Source organism: Hydra viridissima, unplaced genomic scaffold (genome assembly GCF_058129835.1).
Source record: "Hydra viridissima isolate aposymbiotic clone 2 unplaced genomic scaffold, HvirCarnegie_v1 scaffold_13, whole genome shotgun sequence".
Classification (NCBI taxonomy): domain Eukaryota; kingdom Metazoa; phylum Cnidaria; class Hydrozoa; order Anthoathecata; family Hydridae; genus Hydra; species Hydra viridissima.
The window spans coordinates 4,552,143-4,576,585 of NW_028324312.1; the positions used below are offsets into that span (position 1 = coordinate 4,552,143).

Genomic DNA, 24,443 nt, shown 5'->3' on the forward strand with positions numbered 1-24,443 from the left:
CAATTTTTATTTGTCTTGTTAAGTCTTGGTAAAAAGTTTAATTACGATAAAGTAACCAAAACAATTATAATGGCCGAATCCCCCAGCAGAATACTAAATTTCACATTAAGGATTAGCTAGTATGTCTCGTTATGTCTCGTTATGTCTCGTTATGTCTCATTATGTCTAGTTATGTCCCGTTAAAAGATGTAAATTCCGGGAAATTGTGAAGCTCCTATTTTGTCCGGGACATCTCGCCTCGTCTCGGTATCGTCCAGGATTTCGTCTCGGTATCGTTCAAATTTTAGAATTTTTATTGGAGTATTGAAAGTTTGTGTAAATAATAAAATAAACGCAAACAAAAATTTATTAAAAACTGTTAAATTTTTAGTTTTTTGAAATTTCAAAAAAAAAAGAAACTACTAAAAGCAGTCGAGACTAACATTAAATATAACTATGAAAGTAAAAGATAAAATATACTAGAAGGTAGGATGTTTAATAGCACTATGAAAAACTAAAAAAGAAATTAAAAATTAGTATTGTAGTGTAAAAGTAATAGTAAATGTACTTTTCTGTACTAATTTACTTCAAGGCTTGTTTTTAAAAGGTTACGATTTTCAAATTAAATTTGAAAATTAGTATTATATTGTAGTATAAAAGTATTGGTAAAAGTACTTTTAACTTTGATTACTTTTATCAAATTCGAGCAGAAGTGACGGGGGTCACAAAAGTTTCTATATACCTTTTCATATTTTATTACTAAAGTTTAGAAAGAAGTAGGGGGTCCCTCGGCTCATTATTCCTTGTATATCCTCATAAAATATATTGTAGTATTAGTATATATATGTATATTGTTTCGTCTTAAGTTCTCCAAATGAAGCAAAATGGATTTTCACGAAAAGTTTTGAGAGGGGGGGGGGGGGGGGGTCAAGTGAATGAGAAAGTGTCCGGTTTTTTAGGAAAGAAATCTGGCTACACTATTAGACGGAAAACACTTAAAATATGACATAAAATATGAATCTAAAACCATGAGTAATTTGAATTTAAAAGGCTCAGTTGGTGAATGGTATAGTTATCCTCCAAGTTTTCAACATGATATGTTGCCTGTAGAAGTATCAGGAGCTATTGCTGCCGCACCAGTACATAACTTTAAATTAACAACGGCAAAAACCAATACTAATGAAAAAAGTAGTGAAACAGCTATTTTTAAAGAAAGTTTTCAGTTCAAAAATCCAAAAATTAATGATATATCTATAACTAGCTTCTCTAAGAAAGGAGAATTTATTGTAAGTGAACTTATTTTTGAATAAATTATTTTTTAAAATGTTTAAAAAATAATATCTTTTCTGAATTATCTGAAGAGCTAAAAAGGTTTATTGCACAAATAAAGATTAAAGAAGTTCCTACTGCTTTTCAACTGCTACATATTGCAGTACTGCTTTAAAAAAATCATTATTGTTAACTTTATTTGCTCAAAACATTTAAGAACTGAAATTTTTTCAAAATTTTATATAATTGATTTAAAAGATTCACCAATTAGTTTATTGCTAATGAATTTTTTTCGAATGTCCAACAGCTATAGGGAACCACAAGAATAGTTAAAAAAACTCATGTCTTCAACTTGTTTTAGTATCTTTCCGATCAGATAATATATTGTCTGAATGTTCTATAACAACTTTTAAATGACCTCAAAAAAGATTGTGTACTAAGTTTGTGTACTAAGTTCTTCAAATTACAATTAGCTAGTCAAAGGAGAATTTTTATTTAAGTATCAAAATAGTTCACTATACTTCTAAACAAATGTGTATTTTAGATTGAAATGGAATTTAGTTTATTGGTATTTCAATATATATTACATATATGTAGCCTTTAACCCTTTCATGCGCTGGGTTGTTCTATAACAGCAAATTAAACTAAGGTTCCCCAATTCAAATGGTGCATTCTAACTGATTGAAAACAATATTATTTTAAAAAGAAGAGTTGAAAAAGGCTGTAGAAAAAGTCTACTTTAACATTTCATAGTACCGCTGTCATTTCGTAGATGACTTTTTATGGGTTAAGTTAGTTAAGGAAAAATAATTGGTGCATGAAAGGGTTAAGCAATTATGTTTGATGGCCATTATGATGATCTTTTTTTGTTGATGCTCCTCATTTATCAATTATCAATAGCTGCCTATGCCTTCACAAACCTCTGCAAAAGATATCAAAAAAAATTGATGTTATGATAAGTAGAAGATAAGAATTTATTTTTCAAACTTTTAAAAAGCTCTATGAAAGATTCAACTAGTGATAATTGAAAAATAATATTTAATTTAGTTAGGGTTTACTCTTTAAGTTTGAGTCCTTTGTTATCGCTTTCTAAAGTGTATTCTTGACATGACTATTCTAGATTTATATGGAATCTTTTGAAGTTTACTAAAAGTTATTCTTGTTAATATTTGGTGCAAAAAACTTTGACCTCATATTTAATCACTTAAGAATCAGAAAATTTCAATTAAAAATTTAAATTATCATGTTTTTAGGATACTGTTAGAAAAAGGTTTTGAATTTATTTTATATAAATATACCATTATTCTGAAATCATAAAAAAATGTATGTGATTAGCAAAAACTCATTTTCAGAGCTAAATAATAAGAACAAGCTACATAAATTTATATTAAATTCATTTAAATTCTGAAAGTACTCATCTTGGAGAAATAATACAAAAGAAAAGCAATCATTTAATTTACTTGCATATTCTAAAATTATTGTTTCTCAATATTGACTGAAAAATTCACAAAAATAGATTATTTGTTTGAGCTGTTTAACATATACAATAAGTAGTTAATGATAATTCAGAGAACATCCTTCAAGATCACTCTAATGGCGTAAAAAAATTTAAGATGGTTTTTTCTTATTTTTCTCATATAAACAAACTGTGCCAATTTCAAATAAAGAAGCTTCAGTGAAATTTGTCTTTTTTGATAACAAGCATTACTTTGTACAGTTCTAATATGTAGATAAAAGGATCCTGTAATATTTTGGGAACAGACATGTTACATTTGTCAAGAATAAATATAGTTTAAAGTTATAAATATTACAAAGTTATAAAGTTTGTAAAGTTTAAAGTCAAAATTCTGAACGATTGCCAGTGCCTAAGACATTTTTGTAGAAGACAGGTCTTATTATAATGCTTTTTTAGTTCAATAGTCAGTAAGTGAAAAAGCTAGAAAAGACTGTTTAGTCTTAAAATCTCAGCCACTGCAACTAATTATTCAGTTTTTGTTGTTGTCTGTTTTTAAGTCTAATGTTGGATGTTTGATGTTGGAGAACAAATCTATTTGCTCTTAAAAGTTTTCTCATTAAATTTTAAAAACAACTTAAAAGAACTCAACAAGTCTAAAAGTGGAGTTACTATTTCCACTCAAGACTTGAGAATTATCTTACAAAAGTCAAGTTGGTATCAAAGAAATACTATTCTCAACATTTTATTTATCACTGACTTAACATAATTTTATATCACTGACATCCTATACTAAATTTTATTCTTTTCCCAATGTTATTGTTTCTGCATTATGTTTTGTATTTTAGGTATACAAAGTTGAAGTTCATATACCAGAGCTTAGTTGGTATATATTGAGAAGATATAAGGAATTTTATAAGCTGCATGAAAACGTAATTTCAAATTTTTTTTGCTAATATACTGTGTTTTTGTTATTGAAACATATCAGACTTTAATGTTGCTTGAAAACCAAATAAAAAAAATAAAATTAATCTGTTTAGTACTGGTATATAAAAATTGATATGACCATACATGTACATTTCTACTTATATTTGATAAAGCACTGTATCAAATACAAGTGGGAATGTACTTGTACAATCAAAGTATTTTTTAAATGGAATGGTCCAACTGTACATGTATGGTTATAGTAACAGATAGGTTAAAGTTCTTAAATATTTATAGGGGTAAAGTAAAGTTTACTTTGGTAGTCAACTTATGATATGTCTATGCATTAAATTATTGCTGAAAAAGAAATAAATTTCGTTGATATAATAATGAACTTTTTCAGCATTAAAAGTATATATATTTTTACTCAGATATTTGATTTCCAAGACCATTTCTATTTTTGGGGAGTACTCTTTTACTTAAATGTAGCTAGAGTTTCTGAATTCCCTAGTTATTTTGAAAAACCAAGAACTGGTAAATATTCACCAAAGAACCAAGATTGCGGGAAAAAAAAGAGAAAAAGTTTTAAACAAATATGACGTGCTTTTACCAACATTTTATTCACGTTCATAAAACGTCACACAAATACCATGGACGGATAAACCTGAAAAAAACGCGCATAAAACGTGCGTAAAACTCTGAAATAATTCATTCAATTGACATATTTACAGCTAAGATGTCAAATAGACATCTTAGCTGTAAATATGTCATTACCGAAACCTCCCAAAGCTTTAGTTGACAAAAAGCTGACACAAAAAAGGTGCAACACAAGAAAAACTAAATTTGAATAGAGATACAGACAAAAAATTATTCTTTTTCACTGCAGTATATTCGTTTATGGTTTATTTAAGAAATTCTTTAACTTTATACTTGTTGTCCATTATTTGTTTTCTCTTTGATTAGAAAAAATCTAGTGATTTTTTTAGTAACTATATTTACGGAAAAACATTTTTGAATGATATTTATATGACATCAATATTTTGTTGGTTTAGCAAGTACGTTAAGAAGGTACTCTGATTTTCAAATAGCTTTTATAATTCAAATTTAAATGTGGTTTCAGTTACAAGAGTATAATGATTCAAAGTTGTTTTTTATTGTTGCATTATATACCAAAACAAAAACAAAAAAAGATTTATGTTTTAATACTTATATTACTATATAGAGTAAGAGGAAATTTAATTTTTTTTGGTTTTAGGGGTCTTTAACTAAAAAAAATAATTTCCTAAACTAATTTCACATTTAACTAGGGTTTCTAATTTCCCTGGTTATTTTAAAAAACTGGAATGTGATAAATTCACCAAAGAACCGAGATCAAAACTAGAAAAAGTTTTAAACAAATTCATGCATTTATCTTTCCTTTTTGAATATAGTATGCTCAAAGAAAGCAAAGGGTATCAATAGACTTATCACTTAAACAACTACAAAGCTCTGTAATAAATAATCCAGCAGCAGAAAAAGCTCATTCTGCCTCCACAAAAGTTGGTGGAATGGTCAGCAGGGTATTGTAGAGTAACTCCAGACTTGGAATTGGAATCTCTGTTGCTACAAAAACATTGAACTCTTTGTCAATCAATGATGAAATATTAGGCAGTTTCTTGCTGGTTACACAAGCTGACTCTTGTATGAAGTTTTGCAATTTTTTTGAAAAAAATTTTTCTTGTCCAATCTTTGTAATTTGATCACTAACTACTTGACATATACCATCTTGATCAGTTTGGTTTGAAAACAGTTGGCGAAGAAGTTCTTTTGCCTTTTTTTGCATTACTTTTTTAGAACGTATAGGAAACTAATCATTTTGTTCCTTTAAGCATTTGGAAACATGAAGTAATTGTAGCAAGCCTTTTTGCCTTTCTATGACTCATTTTTTAACTGCTGCTGCTAGTTGTTTTGAAAATTTGGAAAGACAAATTTCTAACTGAGCAAATATGAAATGAAAAATGGCATCAGTAGAAAGGAGTGTTGAATCTTGCTGACACAAAGCTCCAACACCTATTTTCAGTGGTTCTAAAGCAAACTGAACTTGTTCAAGAAGAACAAAATCATCCTGCGATAAGTTTTTCTTATTGACAGATCAACAAGGGCTTTTCTAAATGCTTTTTGGAAGAAAAGGACCCTATCAATCATGGCTAACATTGAATTCCATCCTGTCTTGCAATCTCTTATTAATGTATGTTTTTTTCCATGTTCTAGTTTGACATATCTCTGCAGGACTTCTTTTTAATAGTACTTTTTCTAAATTAGTTGACAAATATCACACTTTTTTTTATAGCACAATCAAATTCACAGACAAGGCTCAGTATTTTGACTATACCAAGATTGAAATGGCAGTTTTGCTCATGAACATTTATATTCATGATTTCTTGAAGATGTAATCATCCATTGAAATACTGAAATGCTTATTTTTTTGCTTCTTTTCTTCAGTTTTACTTTTAAATTCATCCTGAAACAAATAATGTTGGTGATAGACTATTGCAATTACTATTTATTCATCTTTATGTAATTTTAGTCCTTAATCCAATAGGGCTGATTGAAAAATAAATTTACTGTTGCAAATTGAATAAATAGATATTCCATCTTCAGCTGCAAGTTTTGGGACAATTTCTTTTAAGGTGTCTGATTCCTTCTAGAAGAATGATGAAATGTTTTTGAGTTGGTTCTTTACTTTCACGTTTATTTTCAAAAATTTCTTTAGTAGACCATTATTTGCAAGTTAAAATCTTATTACACTTTATACAATTTGCAGTAGCAGTAGTTTTTAATTGTAAAAAAAAACCAATACTGAGACAGGATTTTATGAGTGATTTCCCAGTTTTTCCCAATTCCATAAACCTGGTTCTTAAACCCTAAATGTAGCAGAAGCAATAAATTTGAACAATAAGTCTTGTTTTGATAGAAAAAAAGAGAAATAATATAAACTTTCTTTTTTTCGTAAAGTTGTTACAAAGCAAAATCAAAATAAAATATCATAACATCATGACTTAAAGAGGTTGCAGTTGTTCTGAACTTAATTCACATATTTTTATGTAATGGATTGTTTATTTTGAGACTTTTTTCAACAGATGTATTTATGGCTCTAGAAAAGCTTTCAGATGAGTGCTGACAACCTGCAAGAGGTATTGCTTTTGTTTTTCATCTTTTGTTATATAAAAGTTGAAGGTCTGGATTAAAGCAACCGCTTTCTCTGCACAGTCAGGTGGCATCAATCGACTTGTAAACATATGATCCAAGTGGGTTTTTTAAGTTGAATGTTTTGTCTTCAATTCTCTTGGATGACTCTGGCTTGTTTAAGATTCTCAACCATGACGGTTTTTGTATGAATATCAGCACTGAGGTCAAAATAGCCAAACCAACCGAATGGTCAAAGAAATACCATAGTTGTTAAGATTGCAAGTAAAATCAATTAGAAGTCTGAACAGTCTCAAAACATTTTATGGGGATCTTTCCGTCATGAAAGTAAGCTTCGTTCAAAAATCTTGTATAACAAACAGGCTGATGTCAATCAAAGCTTTTCTTTCAAGAGTGGTAAGAGTCATTTGATTTTTGAAAAGAAGGATTTTTACAAAATAGATGTTCTTCGCCACCCACCTGATGTGGTGCATGGTTCCAGGTGTTTAAAATGTCACTTCTTCTTTTGAGCAACCACCAAGAATGACAAGAAACACTTGTAGAAGCTTGCCATAATCTTAGCTATGATGATGGTTCTTACTGCTTCTTTGTAGTATGCAACCATTTCATTGCAGAGATCAATCATGGATCCGCTGAAGAGTGTTTCATCCGCAGAGCCTTATTTGCTTTGGTCAAATGTTGGCTATTCTTTTTGAAATCATTTGATAAAACCTACATCAGGTTCAGTGGTAGTTCCAAGACATTTTGACTCATCTCTTACTACCATTAGTAAGTTTCGTTTATTAGTACTTACTCTCAAACTTAGAGGTTTAAATACATAAAAAAAAAACCATCAAAAATTATATAACATCAGATAAGCCAAAAATTTAAAACTTACATAATATTTTTAGCCTCTGCTAAATTTGTTCAATTTATTAACACTTCTAAATATTACTGAACAAATCTGTTTTTTTTAGTTTAAGGGCTCCCAAATTTATATTAGTTAAAAAAAAATTAAACACAGTAATTTGGAGTGATCTAATGTTTATAAATATCATCTATACATGTACTAGAACCACTGGCTCAGACTTACTAGAACCACTCCCATGGTTTAAATCTTTGTGATTTTTTTTAATGTTATTTATTTTTAATCCTCAAAATCTTATGAATGAAATGTCATATCTTTATTAATCTCTCAGTTTTTTTCTAGTTGGTTCAACTATTTGGAATCCCCAATGAATTAATTCCTCCAAAGAAAGTTGCTCCAAAACTAGATCTGCATTTTATTGATGAAAGGAAAAAGCTTCTTGAAAAATATTTGAGGGAGGTAGTTCTTCTTCTTCCAAACATACCTCAAGTGTTGGAGCAATTTTTAGAGATTGAAAAGTTTGTAAGTATATATTTGAAGTTTTTTTGTCACTTTATCATTTACCTGTTTAAAACATTTCTGATAAAATACAGAGTTTGCTGCAATCATTTGACAAAATCAAGAAAAGTAGTCAGCTAAATCATTTCTTAAAGAGATTTGGATTTTAAAATAAGTTCAGCTTCTTTCAAGATATGTTAAAGCACAGTAAATATTTTTAGGTTCTTGATATTTTCTACTTCATAAAGATTATTTTGCAAACATTGTATATCCATAAATATCAAATCATAATTGTAACCTGAAAAAAATCTGATTTTTGAAAATTGTTTTAAAGCAAATTTTTATAATTAAAAATAATAATGCTGCCTAATCACCTGAAACTATGGCCCAAAAATATCTGGACACCTAGCTCACCTGACTTTAATACTTTGGACTTCAGTATCTAAGCTAAAGTTCAAGCATAGCAGAACCCTAACACTGACCATTCATCAGCTCAGTAACTCGGACCTGGACTGGGCTAACAGAAAACACATAAAAAAACCTGCTCAAAGTTCTGATCTTGGATAGCAGTGTTCACAGCAAAAGGAATTAAAATTGATCTAAACTAAACCTTATTGGTATATTTATTTGATGAAATAAAGCTTTTCCTTTATCTTTTGTCAACTCAGTATCTCTGGGCCCTGTTTTGTCTCAGAAAAGTGCCAAGTATTAGCATGCATATGGTAGATAATTATGAAGCAGATGTTCAACTATTTCGCTCTTCTCACCTTTTCAAAAATTTAATTTTGGTGACTTTTTACCAGTATGATTGATATAATATAAATTTTTTAGATTTTCTTATCTCTAAAACTTTTTTTCAATTCCATTACTCTAAAACTTCATGTTGTTTTAGGATGTGCACCATATTTGTCAGCAATTAGCAATTGATGTCTTTAATACTGGTATGTTATTGGTATGCAATTTTGCCACAAAATCAAGGAACAGTAGGAGAATCATGGCATATCAGCAATTTTTTGAAATGCCACTTTTGCTTTTTAAACATTATCAGTATGACTGCATAAGATTTTGTTATTTGAAAATTAAAACTCTATAAACTGCAAACTCCATTACAGTGCATGTGCCAAGTAACCTGCCTATATGCTTTGTGAATTATACTATTATAACTCTCTATTATATCTATTACCATTATAATTTTCTGCAGTTATTTTATACAAGTAGATTTTTTTCTTGTTGTTCCAATATTCTTACTGCTGAATATTATTCCATTTTTACAAATTTTTTAAAATTGACCCCAGACTGCCCTTGTCTTTTGCACTTGCAATTATTGGCTATCTTAACTGCTGATCCCCTTTGAATGTACCTGTGTTTAAACTAATAAATAATGCCATAAATACTTAAAACTAAGTTTATTTATTCATATTTCAGTTTCGGTGTAGTTTCTTTAATTAGCTTTCTGTTTTAGTTTGTGTTTTTTTATTTATATAAACTGAGAGATGTTTTTTCTAGAACATATGTTAAATTTGATTTGAAAGTAAAATTACATTTTCTTTTTATTTAGGAAATATTGTCTTATCAAGAAATAATGTTTTCAAAATCAATATGATACAACTCCATGCACTTAACAGAAATTTGTGTCTTCCTCAATCATTAATTGGTATAAAGTTTCAATTTGAAGAATTAAGATTTACTTAATTGTAAATTAAATCAAAAAAATATAATATAGTAATTATTTATTTGTATATGTTGTTACAAAACATAATTGACTTAATCTTAAGCTTCACATTTTGGTTGAGTTTGGTGAAATGAGATATCCAAATAGAGAAATACGTTAAAACTTGGTGAAATGAGATATCCAATTAGAGAAATAGGTTAGCACTTGTTAAGTGCTTTGAGTTAAACAAAAAGTGGATATTTTTTCTTCAAACTTTCATTTTGAAAAACATAGTTAAAATAAAGTAAAATAGTAAAAATAACTTTGTTAAATCTTTAAATAAATTAACAACTATTATCCCAAAGTCAATCATAATCAGTGAACAATTGAGTTAAAAAATAAATGATCTTTGTACTGAGTTTTTATTCTACTTTTCTAATTGTATGGAAAAAACTAAATAAAAGTGCAAGCTGGAGAGGGAAAAATATTTTCCCATTTGCCATACATTTCCGATTTGTCTTTATGAAAAAATTTATTTTTTCAAAAATGCATGTTGAGACCTCCCATTCTTTATGGAAGGTTTTAATCTATTTACAGTGTTTCATTAACAGTAAATATTTTAAATTCAAAGTGGTTAATATTTGGAAAGGTGTTATAGTTTTGGAGCTGGAAGAGATTTTCAAGTTAATGAAAAGTCTGTTACTGATTAGAGAAAACAAGAGCAGAAATTAATGATGAAATCACTCAAGTGGCTTTTATTTGAAGAAAAATGATGAGTTAGATTGAAGAACCTAGAAAAGTGGGCTTTATAGTAATAAGAAACTCTTTTCCGTTTAAGTCAAAAGAACTTGCAATAGCAGAAAACATTAAAAGTTTAACTTGTGGATATATTGTATCTTTTGTAAAAAAAACTTATTATGACAGAAACATCAAAAGTTCTACTATTAGATATATTGTGTATTCAAAATATATATTTATGAAAGAAAACATCAATGTTTTGAATTATCATATTGTGTTGGCTTATAATGTTTTTAAGATCTTTGGTTGAGACTTTGGTGGAGACTATCAATTTAGATGAGATCACACACAACCATGGAGCAACTCGATTCATTTACAATAACTTGATTCAGAACATTTAGTTGTCTATGAAGAAATAATTAAATATTTCATAACACATCCATGGAAAGTTCTAAATAAGAATTTAATATTTGGTTTTTAACCTATATCTTTACTTTTTAAGAGAAGGTAATCCTAAAATATGTAGCTTAATGCATAAATTTAGTTATTAAAATAGTTTCCTATAAAAAAATAAAATATTCACAAGTAGAAACCATAGACAGAATAGAAAATTGGTGGATTAGACACAATAAATACAGTAAACTTTGTTGCTTTTAACAGCCAATAACTTCCAAATGTTAATTTTTAGATGCTTTTTATTCCTAATCAGAAATTCTCTATCATAATGTTAAAAATGAGTCACCACAAAATTGAAATAGTGATCAGCTTTGTCTACTTTTAGTTTGAATAATTTTTCACAGTAATTTGCATTTGTAGCTAACACAAATTATTTTTAGATGACAAAAGAGCTGACATTGGTAATTTATATTCTTTTGTCCAAAATTTGGAAAAACTATTGGTAAATAATGTTCTTTATCGAAGAAAGATTTTGACTTATATTTGCTATCAGTTTAATTCATTTGCTTTCATTGCTTCAAGTTTTATTTAATGTATTATTTCATGAGTAAATTTATAAGAAGTTTTAACTTTCAACAAAAATTTCTTTTTCTTTTTTATGAAAGGCTTGATCAAGATTTTAGAAGAAATATTACTTTAAGTTTTATATCTGAAAATAAGTTAAGTATTAAATATTAGAAAAGTAGAAGAAGCCTTCAAAAGAAATTTACAGCTTCTGTCAATCTAACAAAATATAAAAAAAAGGAATTTTCTAATGCATTAGGTCTTATAGACTTAATAAGTTTTGAAAAATTGTCTTTTAGATCTATCCTGGCATTCTGAAAAGAGTTTTGATTGGTCAAAAGGATCTTCAATGCAACCTCAATATTTTCAGAGTAATAAAGTATCTTGAGGTAAATTAACAGCAGTTTTTAAAAAAGATTTCAACTTGATAAACAGTTAAAAACTGTTTAAAGGGGAAAAAATTTGATTTCATTAAGTTTTTTTATGCTCATACTTACTACTCATTTTTTTACAAAAATAATGCTCAGTTTTTTAATTTACAATTTTCTTAATTTACAGTAGTGCTCAAAATGATGTTAACAATCATGTTTTCTTAAATAACTCTGCTAAGTTCTTAAAAATTTCACCAATTATTTGTTATGCTGTTAGTAAGAGATAAAACCAATTTAAGCAATATTAAATGTTAATTTTAATGCTATATTACAAAATTTTTTACTTAGATAACAGAAAACCCAAAGTTCAAAAGTGTGTTGACAACCCCTTTCAGTTTTTATTTTATCAGTTTTTTTTTAATCAAAAAAATTTTTAAAACATTTTTTTGGATGAAATTAAGTAAACAGTTATAAGAATCTGCAATTATTTGAACAGATGTCTTGCTGAAAACAATTGACATTGCCTGTTAAACAATTGAGATTTAATGCAGAAACTCCAGACCTATAGTAAAATTGTAAAAGTATTAAGTTTGAAAAAGAAGAATTAATTGAATTTTGAAGCAAATTTTTTCTACCGGATCTGTTCACAAACCAAAGAAGTCTGACTGACCAAAAATACAACAGAAAAAGAAGACAAATTACTTTCATTAATCATTAAATTACTTGTTCATTGTTTGTTAAGCCTGATCCAAGATTGAATGCAGTCTCTATTTTCTGATTTGAAAACCAATTATAGTGTAAGCTGAAGTATTTCAGTTATGAAATGTCCTATGAATGCAGCAAATCTATTTGGAAGACATCTCTAAGAGAAATAATTGACATCAGTTAAGAATAAAAAAGCAAAATGGTACTGCCACACAGAAAGAAAAAAATGCCTTATAAATGGATTTTCTAATCATAATTACCAAATTAATAACCATACTAATGATATTGTTATGATTGTTAATTTAATGAAACTGAATATATAGTTTAATTTACAAATTCAATATAATATATTTTCTAGATTTGTGATTGTGATATTGGTCTTTTGCAAGGCTTTGAACACCTTCAAGAAAATCTGGAAGAAATTTATATCCATAACTCCATAACTGGTATAAAGGTTTGGAATTTAAGTTTTTCTTTTACTTTAAGTTTCTCTTTTTGGTAAAGTTAATGTCCTTCTTTTTGTAATAATACTGATAATAATGATAACACCATTCCTAAATGAAAAATCATAAACTTTTTATACACCCTGATACACAATATTAAAACTTATAACATCTCTTGACTATCTAAGACATAAAATGTTTTATATTTAAGTATAAAATTATCTAATTTTACATATTTAAAAAGATAAGTTCATAAATAGCATGCTCAAGAATGTAAAACTGGCCCTGAATCAAAACCTTTGAAACAGTACAAATCAAGAAGAACTTATGCACTGATGGAGATCTAACTATCATTATAAAAGCTTAAGATATTTATGGTGTAAAAAGTTAGCAAATTTAAAGTTATTAGTTGAAAGTTATGCTAAACTGTTTATGGTGTGTCTCTGAATACTTAATACAAAAATATATTGATATAAAATAGCTATGCACTATTTACAAGGTTAAAAAGTAGTTAACTAAGAAAAATACATTTTTTTTTATTTTTATAGTTAGAAAAGTAATAGAATAGTGGAAGAATGAAAAGTTAAGTGATAAAAAGTAAAACCTTCCTCCATTTTAATTACTTTCTTTTTCTTTCTATCAATATTTTATCTAAAAGGAATCTCCTCAGTAAATCCTTAATAAATGTCATTATGTAATAAAATTACTTAGAGTACACTTTTTGTACAATATATTTATAGAAAAAACATTCTATGTATAGCTTTGAAATGGTGAAAAACTTGTATTAAAAGGAATCAAAGAGTACTTTATTCTAGGCTTTAATATAAACTAATATGTTCCAGGTGCAGTTATATCCTGGAGAAAATTGATTGAAAGTGATCCAATCACAGCAATCGAGGTCAGTTGTTACAAGAATACTTTGGGACTCAGTAATTAAAAAGTTTAATAAATTTAAAGGAATTTTTAGATGGTGAGAGGAAGTAGGTTATTTAAGGCTAGTATCAATAAAAAGTTAGTCATTAAAGATAATGTTGTAATGGACTTCTTTGATGTACAAGAAACAAATTTCTAGGGCTAAAAGGAAATTGCATCATTTTGTACTTGATGATGGCTTCCATGAACATTACTAATGTAAAGGCAAGTTCTAGTCTTAAATCAAAAATATGAAAATGTGTTTGGTTCACCAGACTAATAAAAAATGAGGATTGAATAAACTTACTGCTATCTTAGAATTGAGTGTTTCAGTATGAAAAAGTTGAAAGCTGTAATCTTTGAAAATTTTTAGCTTTTTCTTAGTCAAACCTGGAAAAAAAATTTTAATAACCTCAACACCTCATAAGAGATCCAGAGATTAAGAACTCAGTAAAGCCAGTGAAATATGAAAGCCAGTGGAGTGTGGATGGTAACAAAAAGGTTAGATACTATGAAGAACTTGTCACCAATATGTAAACTGTTTTCAAAAACTTTGAGTACAGCAAGAGCATCAAAATATATTACTTGTTTTTTGAGGTGGATTCCTATTTAAAAATATAAAAAAGGACATGTAACAATCAAAATGCTAACCTGATTGCCCAAAATGTGATTTTATGATTCTGCATATCAAAATTGTCCTATATCTCTAAGAAAAACTTAAAAACCAAATTTATTGGTAAACAAGTTTTGTAAGTTTTTCATTTATTTCAAGGTTTTCCAAAATATGAACTGAAGCTACTTCTAAAAATTTATGCAACTGTACATTTCTGAGTTTACTTTTATTTTATAAATTAGTAAAGATAATTCACTCAAAAGCCTTCCTAAATATAGCAAATAAACTAAATATATACAAGTATTTTATGAAAGAAGTGTCACTGTACTTAAAAAAGCAGATTCTATTTTGTTTAGATTTCTTAATGTTCAAGATCACTTTTTTGATCTCATTTTAATTGTTTATAAATGTAGTTTGTAGTTGTCCCAGTATGATGTTCTTGTCAAAAAGAAAGAAAAGAAAAAAAAAAAAAAAAAAGAAAAGTTATTTGTTTTAAAAAAAAGAAAAGTTATTTGTTTTAAAATTAATGCTATAAAAGCTTTTAAAAATTAATGGTTTAGGATTTAGCACTGACAAATGTTACTTGGTCTCAAGGTAATTCTTTACTCTAAAATTTAGTTAAATTCTGTGATATGTATTATAGTTTCAGAGATATTAATCAAATAATCTATTTTCCATAGTTTTTGTTCATTAAGTCTTTGATTGGAGTTTTCTGAAACAAATGTATATTTTTGTGTTTTCTGCAATACTTTTTGCCTTTGTATTATAAGATACTAAAATTTTAAATATTAAGTAGTTTTTTCTGTGCTTTATATAGTTTATGCAGAGATTAAATCAAGTCAAAAGATAGAGTATCAGTTTAATTCATGGATTATGTTAAAGAAAGCAACATTTAGCTATAATAATATACTTCATCTAGATTCTTCGCTTGTATGTATATTTTCATATATTTATTGGGTTATATATTTTCATATATTTATTGGTTTATATATTTTCATATATGTATTGGGTTATATATTTTCATATATTTATTGGGTTATATATTTTCATATATTTATTGGGTTATATATTTTCATATATTTATTGGGTTATATAAAAGTAGTAACACTTGAAATCTAATTTTTGATGAAATATTAATTAAAAAAACAAAAATTAGATTTCACAATAAAATCTAATTTTTGTTTTTTTTATTAATATTTTAAAGTTTTTTATGTTTATTTCAGCGATTGTTTCCATCGCTTATGCATCTAGACTTAAGTCACAATAGCATATCTGAAGTAGAATCCTTAGAGGTATGAGCACCATTGAATACAAGTCTTACTATTTTAATGTTAAATTTCATTGACTTTTTGTATATTTGATGTTTTATATATTTTAGGAATTACTATCCCTAACTGATTTAGATCTATCATTTAATGTAATTCGCAATGTGGATGAGTTTTCTTACAAGCTACCTTGTATTACATCATTAAACATATCTGCAAACCAACTTACGAATATTATAGGTTAGTAAAATTATTAATGTTTTGATGGTGTTTTAATTTCTCAGTGAATTTTGCTTGAAACATATATTTTATGATCAGGCCTCGAAAAATTATATTCTCTTGAAGTGCTAAATGTTTCTCAAAATCAGCTGCAAAAAGTAAGTAAATTTTACAGCTTTTAATAATTAAAAAGATAATTTGAATAAATGATAAAAATATCATGTTCAAGGCATCTTATAATTTTATCATCTTATAATTTTATCATCTTATAATTTTATCATCTTATAATTTTATCATCTTATAATTTTATCATCTTATAATTTTATCATCTTATAATTTTATCATCTTATAATTTTATCATCTTATAATTTTATTAATCTTAGGCTTATTATTGTAGGTTGTTCTTTCCTTAAGAAAATAACTTTAAAATGCAACACTTTTTTGTAACATAAAACAGTTGTTTTTTTAAATTAACCTAAATTAAAATATAAGTTTCAAGTTCTCTAAAATATTGTACAGTTCTATTTTTACTTAATGTTTAAATAAGTTGTTTTAAATATTTTTCTTATCAAAAACTTTGTTGTCAATTATATAGGTGACAGATGTTATTTCACTTGGAAAATTACCATTGCTACATACATTGTTTGTGCATAGTAATCCATTTACAGATATCCATAATTATAGAGAGATGATATGGGCATCATTTTCTAAAAGAGCTTTTGAGGTTTAAAGCAAATTGAGCTGAGCTTTAAAGTTTTTTTAAAGTTGTTTTAGATTAAAACTTTTTCAACTATATGTTATGTAATTGTGTACATAACATTACACAAAACCAATTTAATTTTTCTTTTTAAGTAAGTTAAGAATAACCTTTTTGATTTTTTAATCAAATCCATTTTGGAAATGAAACATTAATGATAGTGATTTTCTTTTTCTGCTACAGGTGTCCTTAGATGGCCACACTCCAAACAAAAAAGAACTTGTAAGCATTAGTAAATAATGACTTTGTTGTTGATTCTTTTTATATAGTGTTTGAATTTTAAAAGGTTTGCCTGTAAGGGCAAGGTGGAATGAGAATTGACACAATGAGATTTACCTCAGTACCTTGGTACTGAAGTAAATCTTAATAAAAGGAGTGTTAAAATTATGAATTTTTTTACTTCAAGTATGAGTGGAGTTTTTTTGATGCATCTTTTTTATATTAAAAATTACTAATTTTAGTTAAAATTTGTAAAACTTGTCTGGTAATTTTAAAAATATGAGGGGATCAAAATCTTCCCAACTGATATATATATATATATATATATATATGTGTGTGTGTGTGTGTGTGTATATATATGTATGTGTGTGTGTATATATATATATATATATATATATATATATATATATATATATATATATATATATATATATATATGTTAGCATGACTCTTAAAACAACATTTTTGAAAAAAACCTTCTCCTACTCCTTTAATTTGTTCTAACGGGTCCGCCATCTAACTTTTTTTTTTTCAACTAGTGCTTATTTTGTGAATGGTAACACTTAGCTCATGTCTGATTTGACAGATAATTTGTTTTATCCTTCCGTTGAACAAATATGGTTGTGTATACACTTGAACAACGCTGGGAAATATTGCAACATTACTTTGAAAATCATGGTAATGTTGCAGAATGTGTGCGAAAATTGCGTACGGATTTTGGAAGAAGAGAAGCACCGTCAGCTCCGTATGTTTGTTATCTTGTGAAAAAAGTGAAAGAAACTGGCATCCTCATCGATAAACCAAAGCGTGAAAAGCCAAAAACAGTGCGTATACCCAAGAATATTGCTGCTGTGGCAGAAAGTGTGCGTGAAACGCCATCAACATCAATTCACCGTCGTTCTCAACAATTGAACATTTCGGAGAGATCATTGAGACGAATTTTGCATTAAGACCTTGGTATGACACCATACAAAGTCCAATTGGTTCAGGAGTTGAAGCCAACTGACCATCCAATGCGTTTTCGCTTCGCTAAGTGGGCCTGCGATCGACTTACAGAAGATGCCAATTTTGCCAAAAAAATCATCTTTTCAGATGAAGCTCATTTTGATCTTGGAGGGTATGTAAACAAGCAAAATTGTCGCATTTGGGGCACAGAAAACCTGCACGCATACATTGAAAAGCCGATGCAGCCAAAACGAGTCACTGTTTGGTGCGGATTTTGGTCCAGAGGCATAATTGGGCCATTTTTCTTTGAAAATGAGCAAGGAGTGGCTGTTACAGTCAATGGCGATCGTTATCGGGCCATGTTGATGGAATTTTTGTTCACAAAAATTGAAGAGGAGGATATTGGCAACATTTGGTTTCAACAGGACGGCGCTATGTGCCACACAGCCGAAGCTACACTCGATGTTTTGCGCCCTGTTTTTGAAGATCGCATTATCAGCCGCGGAGCTGATGTCGTTTGGCCACCTCAGAGCTGCGATTTGACACCGTTGGGCTATTATTTGTGGGGTGCCCTCAAAGATAAGTGTTATGCCGACAAGCCAGAGACAATTGACGCTTTAAAGGATAATATTCGTGAAGCCATTGGTAAAATACAGCTGCACACAATCGATAATGTGCTTAAAAATTGGACCGATCGTGTAGGCTACTGCATGGCCAGCCGAGGCAGCCATTTGAATGAAAGTCTTTTCCATTATTAACCGGAAGGATTGTACTTTCAAATAAAAAAAGACATTTAAGAAAATATTCAATAGTTTTTTTTTATAGCATTTTCAAAAAAAAAAGTTATTTGGCGGACCCGATATATAATACTAAAACACTAGGATTAAAATTTTTTTGAACAAAAAATATATTTAGGGGTAGCGCAAGACCCTTAAAAATTTGACGGGTCCCTAATATATTGAAAAAAAAAGTTCTTCTAAAGTATGTCAACCTGGTATTCAAAATAAGCAAAATTATATAAAAAGTTCAAAAATGAAAATCATGTTTCATAAAAATAATTTTTACAGATATAAATGCATAAAAACTATTGTTTTTTAGCTGGAAAAAAAAAGTCAAATTTTTAAAGTTTTTTGAGAATAATTTTTTAAAACAAATTTTTTAGGTTAATTAGTTATTATTTTTGAAGTTTTTATATAATTTCGCTTCTTTTGAGTATCAGGTTGACATTTTTTAGAAAAACTTTTTTTTCAATAAATTAGGGACCCGTCAAGTTTTTAAGGGTCTTGAGCTACCCCTAAATATATTTTTTGTTCAAAAAAATTTTAACCCTAGTGTTTTAGTATTATACAAAACAAATTAAAGGGGTTGGAGTAGGTTTTTTTCAAAAATGTTGTTTTAAGAGTCACCCTAATATATATATATATATATATATATATATATATATATATATATATATATATATATATATATATATATATATATATATATATATATATATATGTATATATATATATATATATATATATATATATATATATATATATATATATATATTAGGGTGACTCTTAAAACAACATTTTTGAAAAAAACCTACTCCAATATATATATATATATATATATATATATATATATATATATATATATATATATATATATATATATATATATATATATATATATATATATATATATATATATATACACACACACACACACATACATTCTTACCAACTGATTAAATTAGCAACTCAGGTGTCTTTCTGGTTCTTTCTTGCAGATTATTTAAGTTTTATTCTTATCCTTCCATTTGTATTTTGATACTCAGAAGCAGAAAAGTTTTTTTTTTTTTTTATCTATCTATTTATTAAATATCTAGAGCCTTCTGATAGTTTTATGGATAAATAACTTCATAACTGCTTTCTTAAATCTACCTTGATCAACCAAAAAAAAAATACCTTGATCAACCAAAATTACGTTTCAAAGTAGTAAAAAGTTTTCTAATTTGGCCATGAACCTTTCTTTGATATCAAGTAAATTTTCAAGAGAGAACAGTTTCTAGATTTTCTTCCAGATTCTAGACTTTGAAATTTTATATTCTATACCTGTTATGAATGACAGTTACCTGACCTTCTGATAGAAGGTAAATGTCCTTCAATAGCTGTTTCAATTAGGAGTCTCCATTTATCTGATTGCTTCCTTAAGTAAATCCTGCACCTCTGGGTATCCCTGACAGTTGGCAGTTCAGGCACTAACAGTTCTTGCCCTTACCCAAAAAGATTAATAAATTTAGAACTTAATATCTTTTTTTTAAGCAATATAAAATCTAGTATCCTTAAAAACAATTGGGAATTGGGAAAGATGTGGGTGGAGTGTAGGTGGGAAAGGATATTTAACCTTTCCCCATTTTCCCATCTTGCTTATGCCAATTTATATAGATCATTTTATGGCAAGTGGTTTGGAATTTCTGAAATGGATTTGTAGTATTTTTTAAATAGCAGTGAAGTATTTTGTAAAGTCTTCTTTTAATAAGTGGTTTACACTTTTTAAACATTTTTGAAAATGAATTTGCTTTTTTAAATAACTTTTGCATTTATGTTCAAGAGACAGAGGATTTTTTTTTTTTTTTTAAGGATACTAGATTTTGTATTAAGAAAAAGAGTTTTTTTTTTCTTTTTTGGATGTAAATCTATATTTTCAAAATTTCAAATGTATTTGTAAATTTTTTTTAAGTAAAAGGTTAAGTATACAGCAATTTTTTTATTTTATAATTAATCAACAGTTTTATAATTTTTTTGCTAACAAAAAATATTATAAAATCAAGTTTTATAACTGCATAAAAAAAGAACGAAGCATCAAAAATTGTTTGATTGGTTTATTTTAATAATGATAATTTGATTGGTTTGTTTTCATAATGATTATTCAGGTTTTACAAAACAATTTTTGCAAACCAACCAGTAATATTGTTTTTTTGTTGTTGCTAAAAATACCTGAATTATTATTATAATAAGCTTAAAAATCATTTTAGCAAAGTATTCTATTATACAGTTACACACAAGTAACCTTAGTAATAGTAGCTTATCAAATCAGCTAAAGATAATCCTTTAACTATTGTAGCATAATCAGAGTAAATATTTCCAAGTTTTAAGATGTTCTTGAGATCTTTTATCATCATTTTTATTTAGTTATTAAGTAAAAAGAGAACAATTTCAATGGTTCAATTGTTTTCTTTTTTAAGTTAAAAGTCTCTAAAATTTTGGACATGGAAGAACAGTATGTCATTATTCCAGACAATATTTTTTCAAAAGAGCCATGTGCTTCTCCTGCAGAAAATTCAAAGTTGACATATCCACTTGACATATCCGCTTCTCCAAGAGTTAAAAAGGTTTTGAAAAAAGTTTTAATGTTTTTTTTTTTTATTTTCATTAATTTAACATTAAATTTTTTCTTGTTGTATTATTTTTTTAGAAAGATCGTATTGTAAAAATTGGTCAGTCAGAAAGTAAAAAGTGTAAGTGACTCTTCATTTTCAACAAATCTTACATTTAAAATCTTCTTAATTTTAAAAGTATTTTAAAACAATTTTAAAATTACGATTATTATAAATAATCTATAGTGCAATTATAAAAATATATATTAAAAATATATAGTGTTAAATAAATAGTTATAATATATAACATAGTATATATTGACTAAAGTATGTAAAATGCTTAAAAAATATGTTGCAACAAAATTTAAAAAAAAAAATTTGAATTTTATTTTTTCCTTTTAAACTAAAGGTTTTGCTTGGCAAATATCTTTGAAAAAAAAAATAATTCCAATATTTTAGTGTGTACCTGCTCTTTCAAATTACTTTTATGAGCTGCAGAAAAGTTTCCATTGCACTTAAGGAGATACTTAAAAGAGATTTTATCTCATAAAAGAAAAACTTTGCTTTTAACATACTATAATATCATTTTTATACATTCTTTAAAATGACTTTTTAATATGAAAATAGATGTTTATGATAAAGCCATCTTTTAATGATTAATCTCAACTTGAGGTGTTTTTAAAAATTCTGCTATCAGCAAATGTTTTAGTTTTTTTGTATGTTCTCTTTGGTAGAAATTACCATTAAAATGAGAAAGTAATTGAATTGTAAAATATACACTTATTGAATAAATGTTATAATTAAACTTTAAATAAGTTTTTAGACATTGAGTATAAATTGCAGAATTTTCAAGCCAAGTATTTTTGAAAAACTTGAGGTATATATAGGGGTTCACAATTTTATATTCTTAAGATCATCTATAAAAAGAATCTCAACCCAGCAAAAACAGTTTTTGATTACCTAAAACTAATAAATTAACATTTTTTTAAAGCATATCTTGGCTACAGATGATTTCATTTGTTTCTATAAGAATAAAGCTTTTTTTCTCTAACCAATTTCTTAAATGAGTTCTTACTTAAATGTTTTACAAAGGTTTATTAATTATCTTTTAATTTTGTTGTATCTTTAAGTGTCAGCAGCCAGTGAATTTTTTGGGATATCATTAAAATATGTGTGTTGCTGGTAGTTTTTGTTTTTTAAACTCTTGTAATTGGATTTTATATATGGATTTTAGACCAATATGTTACAAACTTCACTCCTTCCACCACTTTGATTTCAAAGCGTTTTAATTTTCTTTAAGCATAATCTTCATGATCTTGGTTTCCATGCTTTTCAAAGATCAATTGCAACTGTTTTGTGCAATTGTTTCTTGTTATTTTAGAATGTGAAGTATTTTTTTAAAAACAGTGGATTCTGTTTAGAAGACCTCTGAAGACAGCTATGACCAAGCTTTTCCTGACAGATTGAGTATGTCAGGTACCTTGGAATTTATTCCATATTTTCTGTAATCTTGTGTTTCAATAAAAAAAGTAATAAACCTTTTTAATTAAGTTGACTTTCTTAATGCAAATTATAAATGTTATAAGAAAAAGAAGAAAAAAAAAAAAAAAGATAATGAGAGTAAGAAACCACTGTTATTTTTTTAAATTCATTATCAAAATCATATTGAGGAACTTAGTGGAAGGTATCATCAAAGATTATATACAATTGCACTATTTGAAATAAATCCAGTTTGCCAATCAAAACCTGATAGTGATTGATGCCTGGAAATGACTTACAATTACTATTTGTCTAGTCCATATTTTTTTCTGGAATTCTTTTTTTATTCCTTTGAAGTTATTTAACTAATGATCATATGTGATTTGGTTTTGAATAAAATTAAGTTTTTGTACTAAAAGCACAAACATATCAGTTTAAAAATTTTTAGCCGATTTTTCAAATAAAAAAGCAGCTGATGATGGATTCTTGCGTGATCAGATTGAAAAACTTCGTACACAAGCTGGTGACTCATGGCTCACAGTCTATAATGAAATGCTAGATGGCAAAGAAGAGGCACGTTAAAAATTTTTTAGATGAGGGAATTTTTTTGAGAAAAAATTTTCTCATTTTTAAAAAGAGCATTATTTGTTAAGTGTTGCATAATTTATGTTAAGTAATTTATTAGAAGTCTCTTTCCATCGAACAACTTGTCTGTAGGATTCAAAACACAAATGAACTTATTTTACTGTTCAAAATTGTAATGATTGAACAATTGGTATGAAGATGATAATCAAGTTTTTTTTTATTGTTTAGACTTTATCACGAAAAAACACTTGGTATATAGATAATGATGATGCGTTTTTGGAGTTAAATGAAGAGCTAAGAAAAGAAGTGAAAGATTATGTTAATTCTCATTTAGAGCTGTAAGTCATAAAACATGTTGTTTTTTTTTAAACTAAATCAGTTGTTATACTTTTGTTGTTAAAACATATTTGTAGTTGTTCTGTGAGTCGTTAGTTGTTACATAAAACATAAAAAAGTTGATAAAATGCAAAATTATTGAAAAGATGTTCTGCTGTTGTTCTAGTTTTCCTTTTTGAAGATTTTATAAGATAGACAATATTGTCAATCTTATAAAATATTCAGGTGAGGCTTAAAAATAGTTTTTCTTGTAATTCATTGTCTACTCTCACGCAATCCGTAACTTTTTAGTGAAAAGCAGCATGATCTTCATACTTTGTATAACCATACACACTAAAAAAAAAAGGTAGGAATTTCTACCTTTAAAGGTATATCACATATCCTACCCTTTAAGGTAGAAAAATATACCCTACATAGTAAGGTATTTTAGTCTACCTTTATCTAAGGTAGAAAAAAACACCTCAAGGTATAACTTACTACTTTAAGCAAGGTATACAATTTTACCCTTAAAAGGTATATTTGTCTACCATTTCGCCTACCTTCAAAGGTATATCATATATCCTACCCTTTAAGGTAGAATATTACTAAGGTATTTTATTATACCCCTATATGTAAGGTATTTTCCTCCACCCTTAAAGGCAGGCTTAGTTTTTTTTAATATTTTTTTGCTTTTTGCATATTTTTTTTTGCTTTTGTTAAGGTTTAAAAATTTACAACGACAG

General features: G+C 27.3%; 1 protein-coding gene across 12 annotated transcripts in view; it reads left to right on the forward strand.

Annotated features, from left to right (window-relative positions):
• The first annotated feature begins 916 nt into the window (after positions 1–916).
• LOC145194931 (nischarin-like) overlaps positions 917–24,443 on the forward strand; it is a 31,736-nt gene continuing 8,209 nt past the window's right edge. For 3 of the 12 annotated variants that reach the window (XM_090070858.1, XM_090070860.1, XM_090070862.1), the window contains exons 1-20: positions 917–1,265; positions 3,550–3,633; positions 8,001–8,180; positions 9,049–9,097; positions 9,715–9,810; positions 11,382–11,443; positions 11,805–11,894; positions 12,940–13,027; positions 13,867–13,922; positions 15,110–15,143; positions 15,367–15,479; positions 15,773–15,841; positions 15,928–16,054; positions 16,133–16,191; positions 16,629–16,757; positions 16,974–17,012; positions 21,190–21,336; positions 21,420–21,462; positions 23,249–23,373; positions 23,614–23,723. In XM_090070858.1, coding sequence (XP_089926984.1) covers positions 1,008–1,265; positions 3,550–3,633; positions 8,001–8,180; positions 9,049–9,097; positions 9,715–9,810; positions 11,382–11,443; positions 11,805–11,894; positions 12,940–13,027; positions 13,867–13,922; positions 15,110–15,143; positions 15,367–15,479; positions 15,773–15,841; positions 15,928–16,054; positions 16,133–16,191; positions 16,629–16,757; positions 16,974–17,012; positions 21,190–21,336; positions 21,420–21,462; positions 23,249–23,373; positions 23,614–23,723 — 1,958 coding nt within the window. In that variant the 5' untranslated portion in view covers positions 917–1,007. Of the gene's footprint in view, positions 1,266–3,549; positions 3,634–8,000; positions 8,181–9,048; positions 9,098–9,714; positions 9,811–11,381; positions 11,444–11,804; positions 11,895–12,939; positions 13,036–13,866; positions 13,923–15,109; positions 15,144–15,366; positions 15,480–15,772; positions 15,842–15,927; positions 16,055–16,132; positions 16,192–16,628; positions 16,758–16,973; positions 17,013–21,189; positions 21,337–21,419; positions 21,463–22,702; positions 22,798–23,248; positions 23,374–23,613; positions 23,724–24,012; positions 24,068–24,443 lie in introns of those variants that run through there. The other 9 variants (XM_090070863.1, XM_090070864.1, XM_090070859.1 and 6 more) reach the window with 7 other exon arrangements.